This window comes from Hipposideros armiger, unplaced genomic scaffold (genome assembly GCF_001890085.2).
Source record: "Hipposideros armiger isolate ML-2016 unplaced genomic scaffold, ASM189008v1 scaffold_293, whole genome shotgun sequence".
In the NCBI taxonomy this organism is placed as follows: Eukaryota; Metazoa; Chordata; class Mammalia; order Chiroptera; family Hipposideridae; genus Hipposideros; species Hipposideros armiger.
The window spans coordinates 919808-935819 of record NW_017731643.1 but is presented as its reverse complement, the minus strand read 5'-3'; the positions used below and the strand labels follow the sequence as shown (position 1 = coordinate 935819).

General features: G+C 52.7%; 1 protein-coding gene across 2 annotated transcripts in view; it reads left to right on the top strand.

Moving 5' to 3' along the window:
- The window catches only part of ITPKB (inositol-trisphosphate 3-kinase B), a 110146-nt gene extending 105699 nt beyond the window's left edge, over positions 1-4447 (top strand). For both annotated transcript variants that reach the window (XM_019659022.1, XM_019659023.1), the window contains one exon: positions 1328-4447. In XM_019659022.1, the coding sequence (XP_019514567.1) occupies positions 1328-1549 (222 nt within the window). In that variant the 3' untranslated portion in view covers positions 1550-4447. The remainder of the gene's footprint in view (positions 1-1327) is intronic.
- Positions 4448-16012: the final 11565 nt, after the last annotated feature.

Genomic DNA, 16012 nt, shown 5'->3' with positions numbered 1-16012 from the left:
TTGACGTCAGGGAGTCCAGGGCTCCCAGTCCCACACATGAGCACACTGACATGTGCGCGCACACACAGCTGCAGCCCTCTCGGCACGCACGCCGCTCCCCCAGGAATAGTTACGTTCTCAGGTGCCCTCTCCCCTTTGGCCTCGCTGAAGCCCAGTGTCCCCAGGTCCTAGGCTCCTCCTGGGGCCTCTGTCTTCCCAGCGGGATACAAGGTCACTGTGCAGCCTGCCAGTTTCAGCCCGTGTGCTTCCTCTGGAGGATGGGCTGCCCAGCACGTGGCCCTGGGGACCGAGCCTGGAAGGACTTCAGGCCACAGCGCCGCCTGTGACTTCCTGTGTTGGGTGGGAGGAAGCCCACTCGGCAGCCCCAGGCTTTGTCTCACAGCTTTGCCCTCCCTTCTAAGCACCTTTGCTGTTATTTCTTCATTTAAAATTAAAAAAAAATATATATATATATATATATAGTATATTAGCTATACTTACCTGGAATCTCACTGGGAAACTTCAGGTCCAAAAAGAGGCCAAATTATCAGGGCTTCTGTCATGTCTCACCTGGGAAGAAGCCCCTTTTCTGGGCTCAGCATTTCCAGGGGGTCTTCCCTGCTCTTCCCAGGGCCCTGGGAGCTGTAATGACCTCTCAGCCCCTCCCTGCACCCCCTCATTTGCTTCTTGCCCCATATGGTGACCCAGCAGAGGGTTTGGGGGAGGTGTTTATATTTGTGTCCATGCAGTCGCCCTGACCTGGCCCAGGGCAGGGAGGGCTCTCTGGTGCAGGACCCGGGCTGAGAGACCCTGCTGGGCCTGCCTGCCCAGGATTTGCAGAGGTGGTGCTGCTGGCACGAGGGTTGACATGGGCCTCATTGCCCGGTACGGAGGGTGGCATCTCCTTGGCCCCCCTCCCATTCACATGAGCAGTTACTTCAGGGAGTTGGGGAGTCGGGGTCTAGGAGGGGAAAGGCGAGGCCCCAAGGAGTAGCTGTGGTCTGAAATAGTGGAAAGTGTGCAGACTGGATGACGGGGGGAACCTGCCATCTGGGACGTCCTCTCTGCCATACCCCCCACACAGACGGGTGGTTGCTGTTTTGAAATTTGATGTCCTGTGATTCCCCACCCCCACCCCCGGTATGGCCACTCTCCTGTGGGCTCTGCTGCCCAGGTGAGAGAGGGACACAGAGTTGCAGGCTCCAGGCCTATCCTGAGGGACCTCTCCTCATTGCGTTCAGGCCTCAGGCTTTTCCAGGTCCCCTCAGGCACCAGGCTGCAGTGTGGAGGGCAGGGCAGGGGCTCTGGGGTCCCTTCCTGCTCTCTTCATCTCCCTGCCCCCCTGCAGGTCATCGGCAGCTCACTCCTCTTCATCCATGACAAGAAGGAACAGGCCAAGGTGTGGATGATCGACTTTGGGAAAACGACACCCCTGCCTGAGGGCCAGACCCTGCAGCACGATATCCCCTGGCAGGAAGGGAACCGAGAGGACGGCTACCTCTCGGGCCTAAACAACCTCATTGACATCCTGACGGAAATGTGCCCGGGTCCGGGCACCCCCCTTGCCTGAGGACACCCCGCACCCACCTCACTGCCACCCTTGGTCCCTTTTCTCCCTCTTTGGCTTCCTTTCTTCTTAATTTTTCTTTCACTTCTACCTGGGTGCAGGCCCCAGAACTGACCCTCCCGAACTGCACTACAAGACACTTTGTAGAAGAGAAGACAGACTTTCTAATTATTTTCCTAATTGAAGGGCTTGGAGCTGGGGCTTGCACTTCTCTCTGTAAATAGAATCTCCTACTAGAAGAGTAATAATGCCTGCAGGGTATGTCAGTTGGGTTTAGATCTGGATGAGGCTCCGGGCCCCCTGGGTAGGCTACCTGTGGGGACCTGCTGCCCCCTGGCGGCAGGTGCCATTAGCACCACAGCTCAGCACAGCGCATTTCTGCCGGGTCCTCCCAGCCTGGCAGGGGGCTGTTCAGAGCCTTGTTCAGCAGGTGCCGGCTTTTTTGTGGTTGGGACGCAGAATCACTAGGAGCCGCATGTGGGCCATGAGTAAAGCCTTCTCTGCTTAGCAGCTCAGGGGCTCCCAGAGACCTGTGGTGGCCTTTGTAGGGCTGCTAAAGCCGGGCCCTTCACCGGCTGGTTGAAACCATCCAGCTTTGTTGGTGCCAGACCCAGGAGCCAGGAGAAGGCCTGAGCCCACCTGGCTGTGCTCTCTGATGCTGGCCTTCCCAGTTGGGGGCAGGCAGGAGCTGTGTTCTTCTACCTGTGACGATTGCCCATGAATTCGGAGGGATGCTCTGCACACCTGAGCTTCCAGGGCTCTACCCCACCCCCAAAACCACTTGTGCCTTTCACTCCCCACCTCGATGTGGCAAGGCCAGGGGGCTGAGTGGGAGTGGGCTGGGGTGCAGGCAGCTCCCAGGAGAAGAAAGACAGAGTCTGCAGAGGACACTCCTCACCTCTCCCACCGCCCCGGTACCACCCGGGCCTCCCTGCAAACCAGAGGTTCTTTCATGAGGTCCAGAGGCCCTGCAGTTCCAGGCGGGGCTTCAGGCCAGAGCCAGGCAGGGAGGGAACAGGAAGCTGGTTTACTGGCTTGTTTGTGTGTGTGTCCCCCCCCCTCGTCTTCCCCCAAATATGTCTTATGGCCTGAAGGGCTTAGACCCACATTTCCCAAATATGGTGTGGGCAGCTTCCAGGGCGTGTGGTGGGTGCCAGGGGGTGCTCCAGGCACCTCCTCCTGGAGCTTCTAGGGGGCTTAAAGATTCGTGGAGAACCAAGTGTAAGCCTTATTCTAATTGTAAAGCAAGTAAGTCTATATTATTGAGAAGAATGTAAAATTTACATGACTTTTTAAAGACATGTAATTCCGGCTATGGCCACTTGAAGCTGTGCCCCCCGGTACCCCCCTTTGCTGTCGGAGGAGAGTTGGGGACCAAGCCAACAGGCACTGGGCCCGTTGCTCCAGAGGGAGCTGCTTCAGGGACATAATGGAGGTAGTGTGTGCCCAGGTGTGTGCGTCTGGAGGGACCAATCCAGAGGGAGGGCTTCCTGGGTCCCCCCTCACCCCCCCTTATCACCACAGGGTCTCTGGGGGAACTGTCAACTCGCCCATGTGACACCTAAGTTTCCCCTTTCATGCTGGGTGAGTGACAGTTGATGGGGGCGGAGGGTGGGACACAAAGATGTGTAAGTTCAGATTTTAAAAAAGGAAATCGCTTTTAAACTTCTGGCTCTTGTTCAAAATAGTGGTGAACTCCAGTGTGGGCTGACTCGCTAAAGGTCACACCCCCGCCCCTGTGGAGCACAAGAGACCTCGTGATAGCCCGTGATCTTGGAAGGCAGGCGCACCACCGGGGCTGTCCTCACTTAAGTTAGAAGGGACCGCCCCACACCCCCCACCCCCCGTGGCCTGTGTGCAGCTCTCTGGGAAAGGATCTCATTCATTCAGACATCAAGTGTCTACAACTATGGGCTGGCCAAAAGTTACCCTCCTTCTATCTATGAAAAAAAGTTTGCTAAAGCAAATGAATGCTATGAACAAAAATTACCGGGACCAGCTACACCTACTTAAAAGAACAAAATTTCCAAGCACTTTAAGCAAACACCTGTTGTTTGCAAACAGTGTGCTAATATGCAAATGATTTGTTTGTTGGCAGTACTTTGCTTTGGGTTACATTATATATGTGACAGTGGCATAAAGTGGCATCTTTTTAGGGTTATTGTATTCCTTAAGGGGTTCTGGGGTTTTTGTATTTGCTGTGTTAGTTCTCCTCTTCTGCACCTACTCTATCTCCCAACCCATTGTCCCCTTTGTCCTCGCACCCCCTTTGGCCCAGTGGGATAGAGGGATCCTGGGATGGAAGTTTCCAGAACGCCTGCCCAGGCTGTCTGCAAGACCTCCCTGCCCCGTCCCCAACCCCACAGTGTTCTTGGTGTTCAGCACTGCTTAGCCTTCAAGGAAGGTTTTCCTTAACTGCTCATCCCAGACTTGCCTTTAGCGTCATGTAAGAAGTTTTTAAGTTATATTTATTTTGTTGGTTTTTTTTTTAATTGCACAAAACACTAAGACTGAGAGGCTGGACATTCTGTTTCTCCTGTAAAGCTCGGCCTTCTTTCTAAACTTCTTTCCCTGCTTGGTGGGAAGAGCCTGGACACAGTCCTGGTGCCCCACCCCCACCCCAGGCGGACTCTGTCTCCGTTAGCTGTATTTAGCTTCTGAGTTTCTCTACAGGTGGTCAGCCCCCGTGTGTACATAACACATGCGCCTTCTTGGGAAGCAGGGTGTGCACCCCTTGCAATGCCTTTTCCCTGGAGGAGAAGACTCCCCAGAGGGTTCTCCTTCTCTCTGCACCCCTCTCCCCACAGCACGTTGGAGAAAACTGAACTGTTACAAACCCCCCTCCCCCCACAGTGCCTGTCAGATGCTCTGTATCTTCCTGAATAAAGGCCCTGGAGACCACGTGCTGTCTGCGGTGTGGTCCTTCTGACCCCAAGCCCTTGAGAAGTGGCTCAGGGTGGGGGGCACTTTGGAAGCTGGAGGATTGAGTTGGGACTGTGACACCCCCCCGGGAATGGAGTCAGACTGGGTAACATTTTAATCTGCAAAGGAATTGGAACACTCTTCAAAACAAGTTAAAAATATGCTCCACCCCCCCCCAAAGAAAAGGGTTGATGGGGGTGGAGGGTGGAACACAAGGATGTATAAGTTCAGATTTTTAAAAAGGAAATCACTTTTAGATTTCCTGGCTTTGTTCAAAATAGTGGTGGACTCCTATGTGGTATTTTCTATCTTCTTCACAAAACCTATATTTACACAGTAGCTCAGGGACATCAAACAGCCACAAAGAAGTGCTCCATCCTGGGATGGGGGAGCCTCTGCAGCCTTGGCGGGGGGTAGGGGGGGCTTATGTCTGTAGTCCCCTTTTATCCCTACATCAACTCCATGAACAAAGTTGCGTTGTCTCCGTTTTACAGATGGAGACACTGAACCTTAGAAAGACCAAACACCTTGACTTGGGTAGTAAGTGGGGAGCAGGGGTTCAGATCCAGAATTTGCTTGGTTTCAGAACCAGTTCTGTCTTTCTCCCTCCCTGAAGAGCGTCTGGAGGGCAGGGAGCTCATGTTATCTTTTCCAAGATCCCATGTGCTAAGCACCGGGATTAGCACAGGGTTTGGTACCATAATGAATGATGCAGGGCTGGGATGGCAAGGAATAGAGGGGAGCCAGGACCCCGGCAGCACATCAAAGATTCACTACCGTCTACCCTGCACGTCCCTTCAGGCCTCTCCCAGCTCTGCCTGCATGGCTGGAGGTTTCATTTGCAGAATTCTCTATTTGGGAGTGTGTCCTTTCCTTATTTTGAAAAGTTACAGGGCAAAAGTGCAGAAAAGCGGCAGGACCTTTGCACCTTTCTGTCCCTTCTGCCTGGAGTGTGTTCCCCGGGTTATCACATGGTAACAACGGTAACTTCAGATTCTGCCATCTGTATCTTAACTCTGTGGGTTCCCACCAACATCCGCTCAGGTTCACCCTGGGATCTGCCCAGGCCTGTGCCTCTGTAACTTTGAAGTCTGGGGGATTTAAGCCCCCATGGTATAAACCTGGCACCAATGGGAGAAAAGAACACGTAGGGAGGTCTTTTCTGTCACCTCCCACCCCACTGATGGGTGCAACCTGACTAGCTTTCCAGTGGGTGGTCCCATGAGATCAAGCCGCCAGTTGCACTTAGTGGGACCACCTTGATCACTATCCTTGTATCGATACAACCTGACCTTGTCCCTTACTTCGATGGCTGAGTTGCATTCTTAAAAAAAGCAGTAGAAAATAGGCCTCCCTTCGGGCTCTGCTCACTGGAGAACCCAAACAGACATACCGTCATTTAGGTCTTGGCTCAGATGCTTCCTTGGAAAGGTCTCTGAACCCCCAGCTAAAGCAAGGCTACCTCAGCCACTGTCTCCTCCAGTGCCCTGTCTTATCTGTCACAAGCCACCTCAGTGTTCACAGCCATCTGCAGGACTTGGGGTCCATCTCTTCCATTGCCACGTTGCTGAGGGCGGGGACTTGATCCTGCTGTTTTCTTCAGTGTCTAGCAGTGCCAGGCACATGACAGGTGCTCAATAAACGGCTAGGGTGCCTGAGCGCCCTCAGGCAGTCGGGGTGCATGGACACCCCTTCTTAGGAGAAGACAAACTCCCAGTTGGGTGAGTTCCTGGCCTCTCCGCCCTCGCCTCCAGCGTTCTCACCCTGAGCGCCCTGTGGCCATCCCCTCTCAGTGTCTTTCTCTAGACCTTGTCAATAACAATGATTGACCAGCAGAGTTGCTCAACACATACTTTCTGGATTGGATGAGTGTCTGTCTTCAGCTCCCAATCCTTTCCCTCTGTGGTCACTCCCCAGGGCTTTGCGATCAGCCCCAACCGCGGGCCACCCTGTGGTCGTTAAACATTGCTCCTTGTATCACGCAGGCTTCCCCGCCCAGCCGTCTATGGCCACTGCCTGTTCCTCCTCCCCACCCCACACCTTGGCCACACACAGGACAGGAGCTCCTCTATAATTAGGGGGGCCAGGAGCATCCAGGCCCTCAACTTCTGCACCCCCTCATCCTGATAACCGGGAGTGGACCCCACTGGCCATGGGGAAAGGACTAGACCCCCGGTGGTGGAGGAAAGGCTTACAGGAGGCTGGGTACCACCCGGGGAACATGGCCCCTGAATGGGGAAGTTTGTCCTCTGGCTCAATTAATGGGATCTTGGGCCTTTCTGCCTGTCAGACGAATGTCAATGGCCAAGACTGCCCCCTGAACCCCGCCTGCCCTTCGGGGAGGGAATCAGCGTGTGAACCAGACAAAGCTCCAGGCAGCCCCTGCCGACACGCCCCATCGCGTGCTGTGTGGAGACCACGGCTGGGACTTCGTGTCGCTCCAGCTTGGCACCCCAGCTTCACAAGGGCTTGAGCTTGGTCCCTCTGGCAGGGAGGGGTGCCACCTCTCTCCCTCAACAGACCTCCTAGGGCCTGGTCTGGCGGGGAATCTAGAAAACAGCCTGAACAAGTCGCTCACCTGCTTACACCCCTTGGGAGCATCTTGGCTTCCTTAGGTCAAGGGGCAAGTGTGAGCGCTCTGTCAGCTGCAGGTAAAACTATCCTACTTATACACCGGAAACGGGGGCTCACTGTGAGACGGATCTGGGCCCAAACTCTATTACCTCATGGACTCTATAAGCCCCTGTCTCACCAGAGGGCCATGTTGGCATCAGGTCTCGGGTAGCATTGTCAGCACAGGCCCCAAAAGATGGACGTTGGCTGCCGCAATGGGAAATTGCAGACCCTTGTAGAGCTAAGTCAGCTCACAGACGAGACCACGGACGGAAGGCCTGCCCCACGCCTCACCTCCCACAGCATTCCCGTTACCGCAGGTGAAGGCTGTGGTAAGTGATACGGCCACCTTACTTCCACCAGCAATGGAGTCCCTGTTGCCTTCAGACTAGTGGGCAATCCAACTCCAAAATCCCACCCTGAGGTTTTGCTTTTCCCGGGCCAGTCCTGCATACTGCTTCTGGCAGCAACTGCCTTGGCCTGGATTCCCTACAAAAGGGAACCTAAGGTAGAAGCTTATGAGCCAACATTTTATTGTGGAGAGTGATCCCGAAGGTGCAAAGTAGGGGAGGTGGGGGAATCAAGGCAGAGACAAAGGCAACAGACGCAGGGGAAAGTGTCAGCGAGGCGGATGCACTGGCCTTGGGAGGCGGTCCTGGGGGAGGCAGGGATAGAAATGGCCTCGCCAACCCCTTCCTGCTCTGCCTCCCACTGGTCATCTGCCCTTAGGGGTGGCAAGGCCAGCCTCTCCAGCAGCCTGTGCACAAGTGCCCATCCCCTAGTGGGTCAGCGTGCTGCTGGCAGTTGGGTCATGTGGCTTCATGACAGTGGGGGCGGCACCGGCCACTGCTGAGTAGCTCCAGTCGGAGGCGCTGCATGGACTAAGTTTGATGCCAGCAGGGCAACGCCCACCGTCCCCTACCCTCTGCCAGACCTCCATTCTGCCCCTTAGAGTTCCCTGAGGGACTCACCCTCTTACCCAGTTGAGCAGAAAGCTGGGGTCACATCAAATTATCCCCCAATTCTGCTAGATTTAGGGAGAGGAGAGAAGTTGAAAGTAGTAGACTCCCTGAGGGTCTGCAGGGGGTTTGCTGGGGAGTACCCGGCTGCTTTGGTAACAAGGAGGCTGTCTTCAGACCAAGGACCAGATGGAAAACCTCCTTGAACCAGTTTGAGAACCAGCAGTTAGGAGGAAGGCCTCAGGGACAGGGACTGGGAGACCCACGCCTGCCTCTAGGTAGCTGTAGCCTGGTCAGCCCTGGGACCTCTCGTCCCCACATCTGCCAGGGCCTCAAGATCAAGGGGGTGGGGGTCTTCACTGAAGTCTGGGAAATTACTTGGCTTAACACAGTGGTTCTTCACCTTTTGGGGTTCACAGATGCCTTAAAGGGAGCTCTGCACCCTCTTCCCAGAAAAATGCCTGTATGCATTACACAAAGTTATAACCAAATTAAGGGACTCTGAGCCAGTTCCCAAAGCCCCTTAATAAATCCCCAGGTGGTGAATGGGCCCCCGGCTTAAGAACCCTTGGCTTGTAAAAGCCCTTTCCAATAACACATGTTGACGCAGGCCCGTTCCCTCACTGCATTGACTTTGTGTGCATCAGAGACCAGCCTGGCATCTGTCCCCTTTCTTTCCCCCCTCCCATAACCATCTAGCCTTCTGAACAGGCGTCGCCTTAGAACTGGGGCCCATCTGTTTGTAAATAAAGCTTTATCAGAAAGAAGCATGCCCATTCCTTTATGAACCGTCTGTGGCTGCTTTCTACTAAAAGAGCAGAGTCGAGTAGTTGCCAGAGACTACTGGCTGCAAAGCCTAAAATATTTACTGTCTTGCCTTTTACAGTCCTCCAACCCCTGCCTTACAATAACAGTGGCCATTGATGAAGAATCACTACCTATCAAGCACCATACTGGATGATTTAAGGCTAAGTGATTTAATCCTTATAAAAACTCCAGGAGATGAGCTTTGTTAACCCCATTTGGTCCGTGAGAAAGTAGAGGCACAGAGAGGGTAAGTAACTTATCTAAGGTCACACAGCTGGTGAACAGCCGACCCAGGCTTTGAACCAAAGCTCAAGCTGTTTCCAGATCCTGCATGACTGAGTCTCCTGAGCAGCAGGGTTGGTCCTGGCACCCGGCTGTGTGACAGGATTGCTGGGACACCTTGTTGTCAAGCCATGAGTCCTGGTTTTGGTGTCTATCAACCTGACCAGACCCTGGGAATGTTGGTCCCAAGCACAGCTCTCTCCTGAGGGTGGGGGCGGAGCTGCAGAGCCCAGGCCTTAGCTCCAGCCCCCAAGACCAACAGCCGGGCTGGGGGAGTTGGGGTGCAGATGCTGGATCAGGAGCTGTGTGACACTCGGGCACTGTGTGTTCCAGCCTCTGTGTGACCCTGAAGGGAAGCGTAGCCCACGCAGCCCTCTGTTCCTTCAGAGCATATGACACAAGGCATGCAGATTCACTCTTGCCCCACCCCAGCCCGCCGTGCCCCAGACTGCAGAACCAAGTTCATGTGCCAGTTCACGGGCTGGCTCACGTGCCCTTCCACAGAAAAAGCAAAAACTCATCTTAGTTCTCGCAAACATCAAGAAACAACGTGCGTGTCATTTCCCTCGCTTTGCTGTGACAGCTGTGGCCTGTTCCTGGCATTTGAGTGCACAGGCCTGAGATGACAAATTCAACAGAAAAGTGAGGAAGGGAATGGCAAATGCAGAGTGAGAAGAGGAATTTCACACTTGAGCAAGATGTGAGGGCTTGCAGGGTTTTGGGGTTTTTTTTAAAAACAAACAAAAAAATAACTAGTTTGACATAATACTAACAACAATAATATAAGAAAACGAAGCGCTTCCCTGAGGAGGTGCCTGTCTCAGTCAGCTCGGGCTGTGATAACAAAAATACCACAGCCTGGGCGGCTTAAACAATAGAAGTTTATTTTCTCGCAGCTCTGGAGGCGAGAAGCCCACGATCAAGGTCTGGCAGGGTTTGGTTTCTGGGGAGACCCTCTTCCTGACTCGCAGAGGGCTACCTTCTCACTGTCTCCTTACAAGGCAGAGACAGAGAGGGAGAGGGAGCGCTGGTGTCCCAGCCCTATCCCATTAGGGCCCCACCAATATGACCTCACTTAACCTCTATCAGGTCCTCACAAGCCCCATCTCCATATACAGTCACATCAGGGGGATGGGGGGGATTGGGGATTCAACATATGAATTGGGGTGGGGGACACAACCATTCAGTCCATAACAGTACCCCCTCTTGCTAATTAACATCAGGTACTGTTTCCATCTCCACCTTCCACCCTGTACCTCCCAAACTTGTGAATGAGTAAAGCAGTTTAGGGGTGTGGAGTCAGGGAGAGTGGGAGTACAATGCTAATGTCTGTGGTTTTCAACGTGGCAAAAAGTATTTGGGTTATTTTAAAAATAGTTTCTGCAAATCATGGACAAACAGGATCAGCCTGAGACAATTTGCTGTCGCCAGCAGCCCTGTTTTATTTCGACAGGAAAAAAATGCCCAATTTTAGTCATGCTTTTCTGAAAACACGTGCTGGAGTGAAGTAAGACCATGGCCTACAAGAGGCTGCTGAAATAGCAGGACCCGGTCAGGGGAGGCTGCCCCCTTCTGGACAGTCTGTGCATTTAAATTACAAGGTACCTGCCGCAAAGGAAGGTGAGTCCCAAGTTCACTTACAGGTCTGGAAGCCCCGTTGCTCAGCCAGCCTCCTCTCCTGTTCCCTAGGAATGCCCTGGGGAAGAGAAAGTTTCTCTCCTCTCATGGCTTCTCCCAGCCTAGCTGCATCTTTGGCCTGACAGCCTATAGATACGATAAATTGCACTGATTATTGTCAAATCTGGAACCAGTGTGACACCCCCAGGATTACCCGCATGTGGTTTAAATATAGAGGGACCCAGGGAACTCTTTGGGCTGAAGGAAATGTCCCATGTGCTCATTGTATCGTGGTTATACAGCTGTGTGTGCTTGAAAAATTGTACACAGGACTGTGTACAGAACTATAAAGGGTGAATTTTACTGCATGTAAATCATGACATACAGCAAAACATAAAAATCCTGACTAAAAAGTTAATGGATCGCCAATATGAGTTTTTTAAAAGCTTGGAACATAAAGAAGAGGAAAATCACCCATGACCACTGTGAGAGTCTGAGAGTCATTCTTTTTTTTGCTAAAAAGTAATCATAAGAAACAAAAGAAGACGACGAGCTGATGGGTGCGCGGCTCGTCGGGGCGGGGCTCAGGTGCAGCATCACCAGTGACCGTGATCCGGGCAGCTGCGGCGCGTGCCGCACACTCCCGGCCCTGGGAGTCATTCTTTCTACATTTCTTTCTTGTGTGTCATCACCACTTATCCTCTTGTCTGCTGTGTACCAGCTCTAGAAGGCATCAAGCATGTGTAATCTTATTAATCTTTAAACATGGTTATGATTTACAGAAACCAAGTGCAATGGTCAGTTCTGTGTGTCAACCCGGTGTTGCTGTGAAGGCATTTTATACATGTGATTACAGTCCACTTCCATGGGGCAGGCCAGACCAATTCCCATGGCTCCACGTCCTGGGAAGTCTTCCGCAGGCTGGGTCCTCGAGGCCAAGGAAGCAGTTGAGGCCACTGATCTGCAGTGACACCTTTCCTTCCACCTTGGCACACACAACATCTTTCACCTCTGCAATGTCTCCAGACTCTCCCCGCAGTGACCTGGGGCCCCAGGACCCCGGGCTGCCATTATGGCCACACTGAACTCGCCTCTTGCGTCTCACAACAAAGAAAAAGCCCGTTAAGTGAAATGCTTTTGCTGAAATTACGAGACACTTTGGAAATCATTGTCAGGCCACCCAGGTGTCACCACCCCTTCCTGAGACTTGGCTGTTTCTCTTCTTCCAATCGCTCCCTCTCTTTCTGTCTAGCTTCTTTCGGGTCCAGATGAAATTCTTCGAGGCTCCAGGCCTGTTGAATTTGTGCTTATGTGCATGGCTAAGTAACCAACACGAGACGGGCAGCAAGCCAATGGAAACACATTCTGCTTCTATACTGGGTGCCGAGAGGACTCTGCAGAAAATATTTTCCATTTTAGATAGAAGGTGGGAGGTGGAGAGAGGGAGCCAATATGCAGGTACGCTTCATATTCATTAGCAATGTGCTGCTTCTAATGCCTCCTTTCCCATGCACGGATGTTTGCCTGGAAGCAGGCCAGGGTTGGCACAAGGGGAATAAAAATATTATAGGAGGCGGTGCTATTGGGGGAAGAGTTTCATGTCTGAGAATCCTGCTTCATTTGTGAAGTGACTTGGGCCCTCAGCCTTGCTCCGGAGAATTTCGTGGAGCTGGATGGAAGGACACTGGCTGACAGTCAAGAATCCCATAGCATCCCCAAGGGCTTCAGAATGCTCACCTGGGGTTGTTTTCACGAGGGCTCAGGAAGGAGACGCTTAGACGTAGCTACTGAGACTTCAGCCTTAGTTTCTTATTCCTTAATGGGCCCCTCGTGAACCAGCTGGCACCCCCCAGCAAGCCTGAGATACCTCACCAAGTGTCGCCAAAGCCTCAGCCTACAGAGTGTGGGGGGAGGGGGTGACTACACACACCTGGGGCGTCTACACTTACAATGAGGTTGATGGGGAAAGAAAGGGTGCACATATGTGAACCTTTTCCTGGATTTTTTTATATTTAAAATAAGTTTTAATTGAAATCATTGTACATGTATACATCTACAATTTTTTTTCTTTAAATACTGTTCTCCAATATTTTCATTTGAGACAAGTGGGGAGAGGGGGTATCTAGGTAGGATTTGGTGGGGCAGGGGAGAGGGGCTCAGGGAGAGAGAGCAGGTGCAGACTCTGGGGACACTGCCATCTTGCGGGACAGGTGGCTCAAAGTAACAACACTGATTTCTTTGTAATAAGATCCACACATCACCACCTCAGCTTCTTCAAAAGATTCTGATGTGTTTCAAGTTTCCCCAGAAGCCAACGGCAGACCTTCCACCCTGACTCTGGGGTCCCCACCTGGCCTGGAACCTCAGAAGATGGGGACAACTTCTTTTTGAAAAGTGCTTATTTCCTCCACCGACAACATTCTAGAAAAGTTTTAAAGGTTTCTTTGCTTTCTAGAGTTTTTTGTTTTGGTTTTTGTGTGTGCGTGTGCGTGTGTATGTGTGTGTGTGTGTGTGTGTGTGTGTGTGTGTGTAACATAACTATTTTAGGTGAAAGTGTAAATATCCATGGCTCTGACTGGAGAGACAGTTTCAGGCTCCTCCTCTGATAACTTTGCCCAGAGCCAGTCCCTTCTGGGGGCCTGAACTCAGCATCGGGTGGGCGGAGGAGCAAATAACTCAGGGCCATCCAGCTCTTCTGATTAATCACAGGCCACTGGGGCCACTGCACAGCTGTGCCTCCGAGAAACCGGGAAATGGGTGAGCACTGGCAGCACCCAAGGCACCGCGCCCAGGATATGCTGCTGCCCCGAGGCATGAAAGCGTACCCCATTCACATAACCACACATCACTGTCTCCTCTTTTTTGAGGGGGGGGTCCCTCCTTCTCTTCTTGCTACTGACCAAGTGACCCTCTCAGTAATTTCTGGTTTATGTCACTGTGTGTGAAGGCCTCCGTGACCCAGCTGGTGGCAGCTTTCCGTTCCAGTTCCTCACGGGGCTCGGGCCGGTTGGGGTTGAGGGACAGGTCATGTGGCTGGAGGAAAGGAGCCATGCAGATGGGACATGCCAGGTGCGCAAAGAGCTGCCCAGGCCCGCTGCTTCCTCCGCAAATACGTCCTGTTTCCCTCCTTCCTTCCCTCCCTCCCTCCATTCCTCCCCTTATTCTATCTTCCTTTCCATAAACTGACTCAAGTTGAGTTTCTCTCACTAAGAACAACAAGTTCTGGCTCCGTGCATCTCCGGGACCCTCTCTGGCCCAGGCTTGTGCTCCACATCTCGGAAGGCCATGCACCTCAGAATGGGTCCACAGCCTGGTCCATAAACCCAGCCCTGGCCCTCCCACCCCACCTACCTCCCGTCTCCCATGCATCCTCATGTCCTTTCCTGGGAGTGGCCACACGCAAGCGTAAACCTGTCCCAGAGCTCGGGGCCTGAGGGTGTGATGAATTCTGGGGAGCAAATGCCTTTGTGTTGGTCGCAGCCCTTTCCCTCTGGACCTAAGGAGAGCTCTTCCGGGGGGCACATGGCTACCCTCCAGGAGAGAGGCACTGACTGTCTGTCCTTGGGAAAGGACAGTCTTCACAAACGGAAAGCACACCAATAGCAAATGCTGCAGAGAGAGAGCGGGGAGGCATTTAAGAACCGGTCAGAGACCTGTCCACTAAAGAAAATGAAAGGACACAGGGATTTGAGAAGCCACCAGAAAGATCACAGAAATGTTTATTACATAGAAAAGAGAAGAAGGAAGAAAAAGTTTCCAAAGCCATTATTTCCAGGATTTAAAAAAAAACAAAAACACCACACACTTGGAATGCCAAAGAGACACCATGCTTTATATATTTATAATAGTGTATATATATAAATATGTACATGGAGATATATGTACAGAGGTTTTTATCATCATACATGGTATTTTTCATTACACGTACAGGAATGGTGCTTGAGTTATGAATTTCAAAGCTGGCAGAATGCTGGAGAAATCGGAACCCTGCCCAGTGCCTACAGGGCGCTGTAGAGACCCCAGCAGCAGCGGACAGGTCTGCACGGGGCTTGGTCCTGAGGGCTCTCGGAAAGCTAAGCTGCAGGCAGGCCTGGGCCCAAGCTGCGAGGTTTGGGCCAGGGCAAGTCTAGAAGCGTCCCTGGGTCCCTGACATCAGAAATGTCTTCCTCTCTTGGGACCAAGGAAGGTTTCAGTCATTGGGATGGGCCGGAAAACCCCCTTGGCTGGATTGGATCCTGGGGGAAGCCGGTGGGGGTGGCGTGAGCTCCCAGTGGGTCTGGGTAGAATTGAATCAAGAAAGCCCTGTGAGATCAGCGATGGATCTTGTCAAAGAACAATGGAAATGTAGAGCGATTAATTTAACAGAAAGAAGAGAGACCCAAACAAAGCCAGTCAACAGTATCAAAAAACTGCAGGTCACAACACACCACTCATCCAAATATAAATTCAGCTGATATGCACAGAACCGGTCTTGTTTTTATGTATGTTGTTTAAAAAGAATTGGCACCACGTACAACAGCATAGAACTTAGCCTGTGAACAGGGTTAGCCCGTGAACAGGGCGCCCAGGCCTGTTACAGCCACCACCACCTTCTCCCTGCTGGGAGCACAGATCAAGCACTAACCCAGGAAGTGGGGTGGACATGACCCCCTCCCCCTTCTCTCCACACTGTTTCCTACACTGGGGCAGGTGGGAGGGTTGTGGGAACACAAAGGAGCCTCAGAAAAGATGCTTGTTTGCATCCCAGGAAATGCCCAGAAAGAGGCCACTGTCTCCCCGTCTCTGTGCAGACCCACCTCCTATAGATAGCTAAGGTGGGATGTGGGGGGATGAGGACAGCCGGGTGGGGTGGGGGAGCTGAGCCCATGGACCGTAGAAGGAAGACATCCAAGAGCAGGGGCCCTGGAGAGAGGAAACTGCTCATCTGGGCCCCCAGAGGTGGTGACAAGGGCAAAAAGTGCCACCAGCCAGAGCCCAGGCTGGAAGGAGATCGCTTCTGGATGGGGGTGGGGCCTCCTTTGAAGATGTCAAGTCCCAGTCCTGAGCCTCCAGACAGACTCTGTCCTGCATTTGCCCAGCAGTCAGAGGGGCTGTGAGTGTGCGTGTGAGAGTGTGTGTGCACGTGTGTGGCACGTGTGTGTGCTCCTGGCCACTTGAGGGTGAAAGTACAGTGGGGAGTGGACTGTGGCATCCGAACCAGCCTGGTGGTTGGCATTTTGGCAAATCCAGGCCGGGAAAGAGGGAAAGGGGTTGGGGACGGAGATGC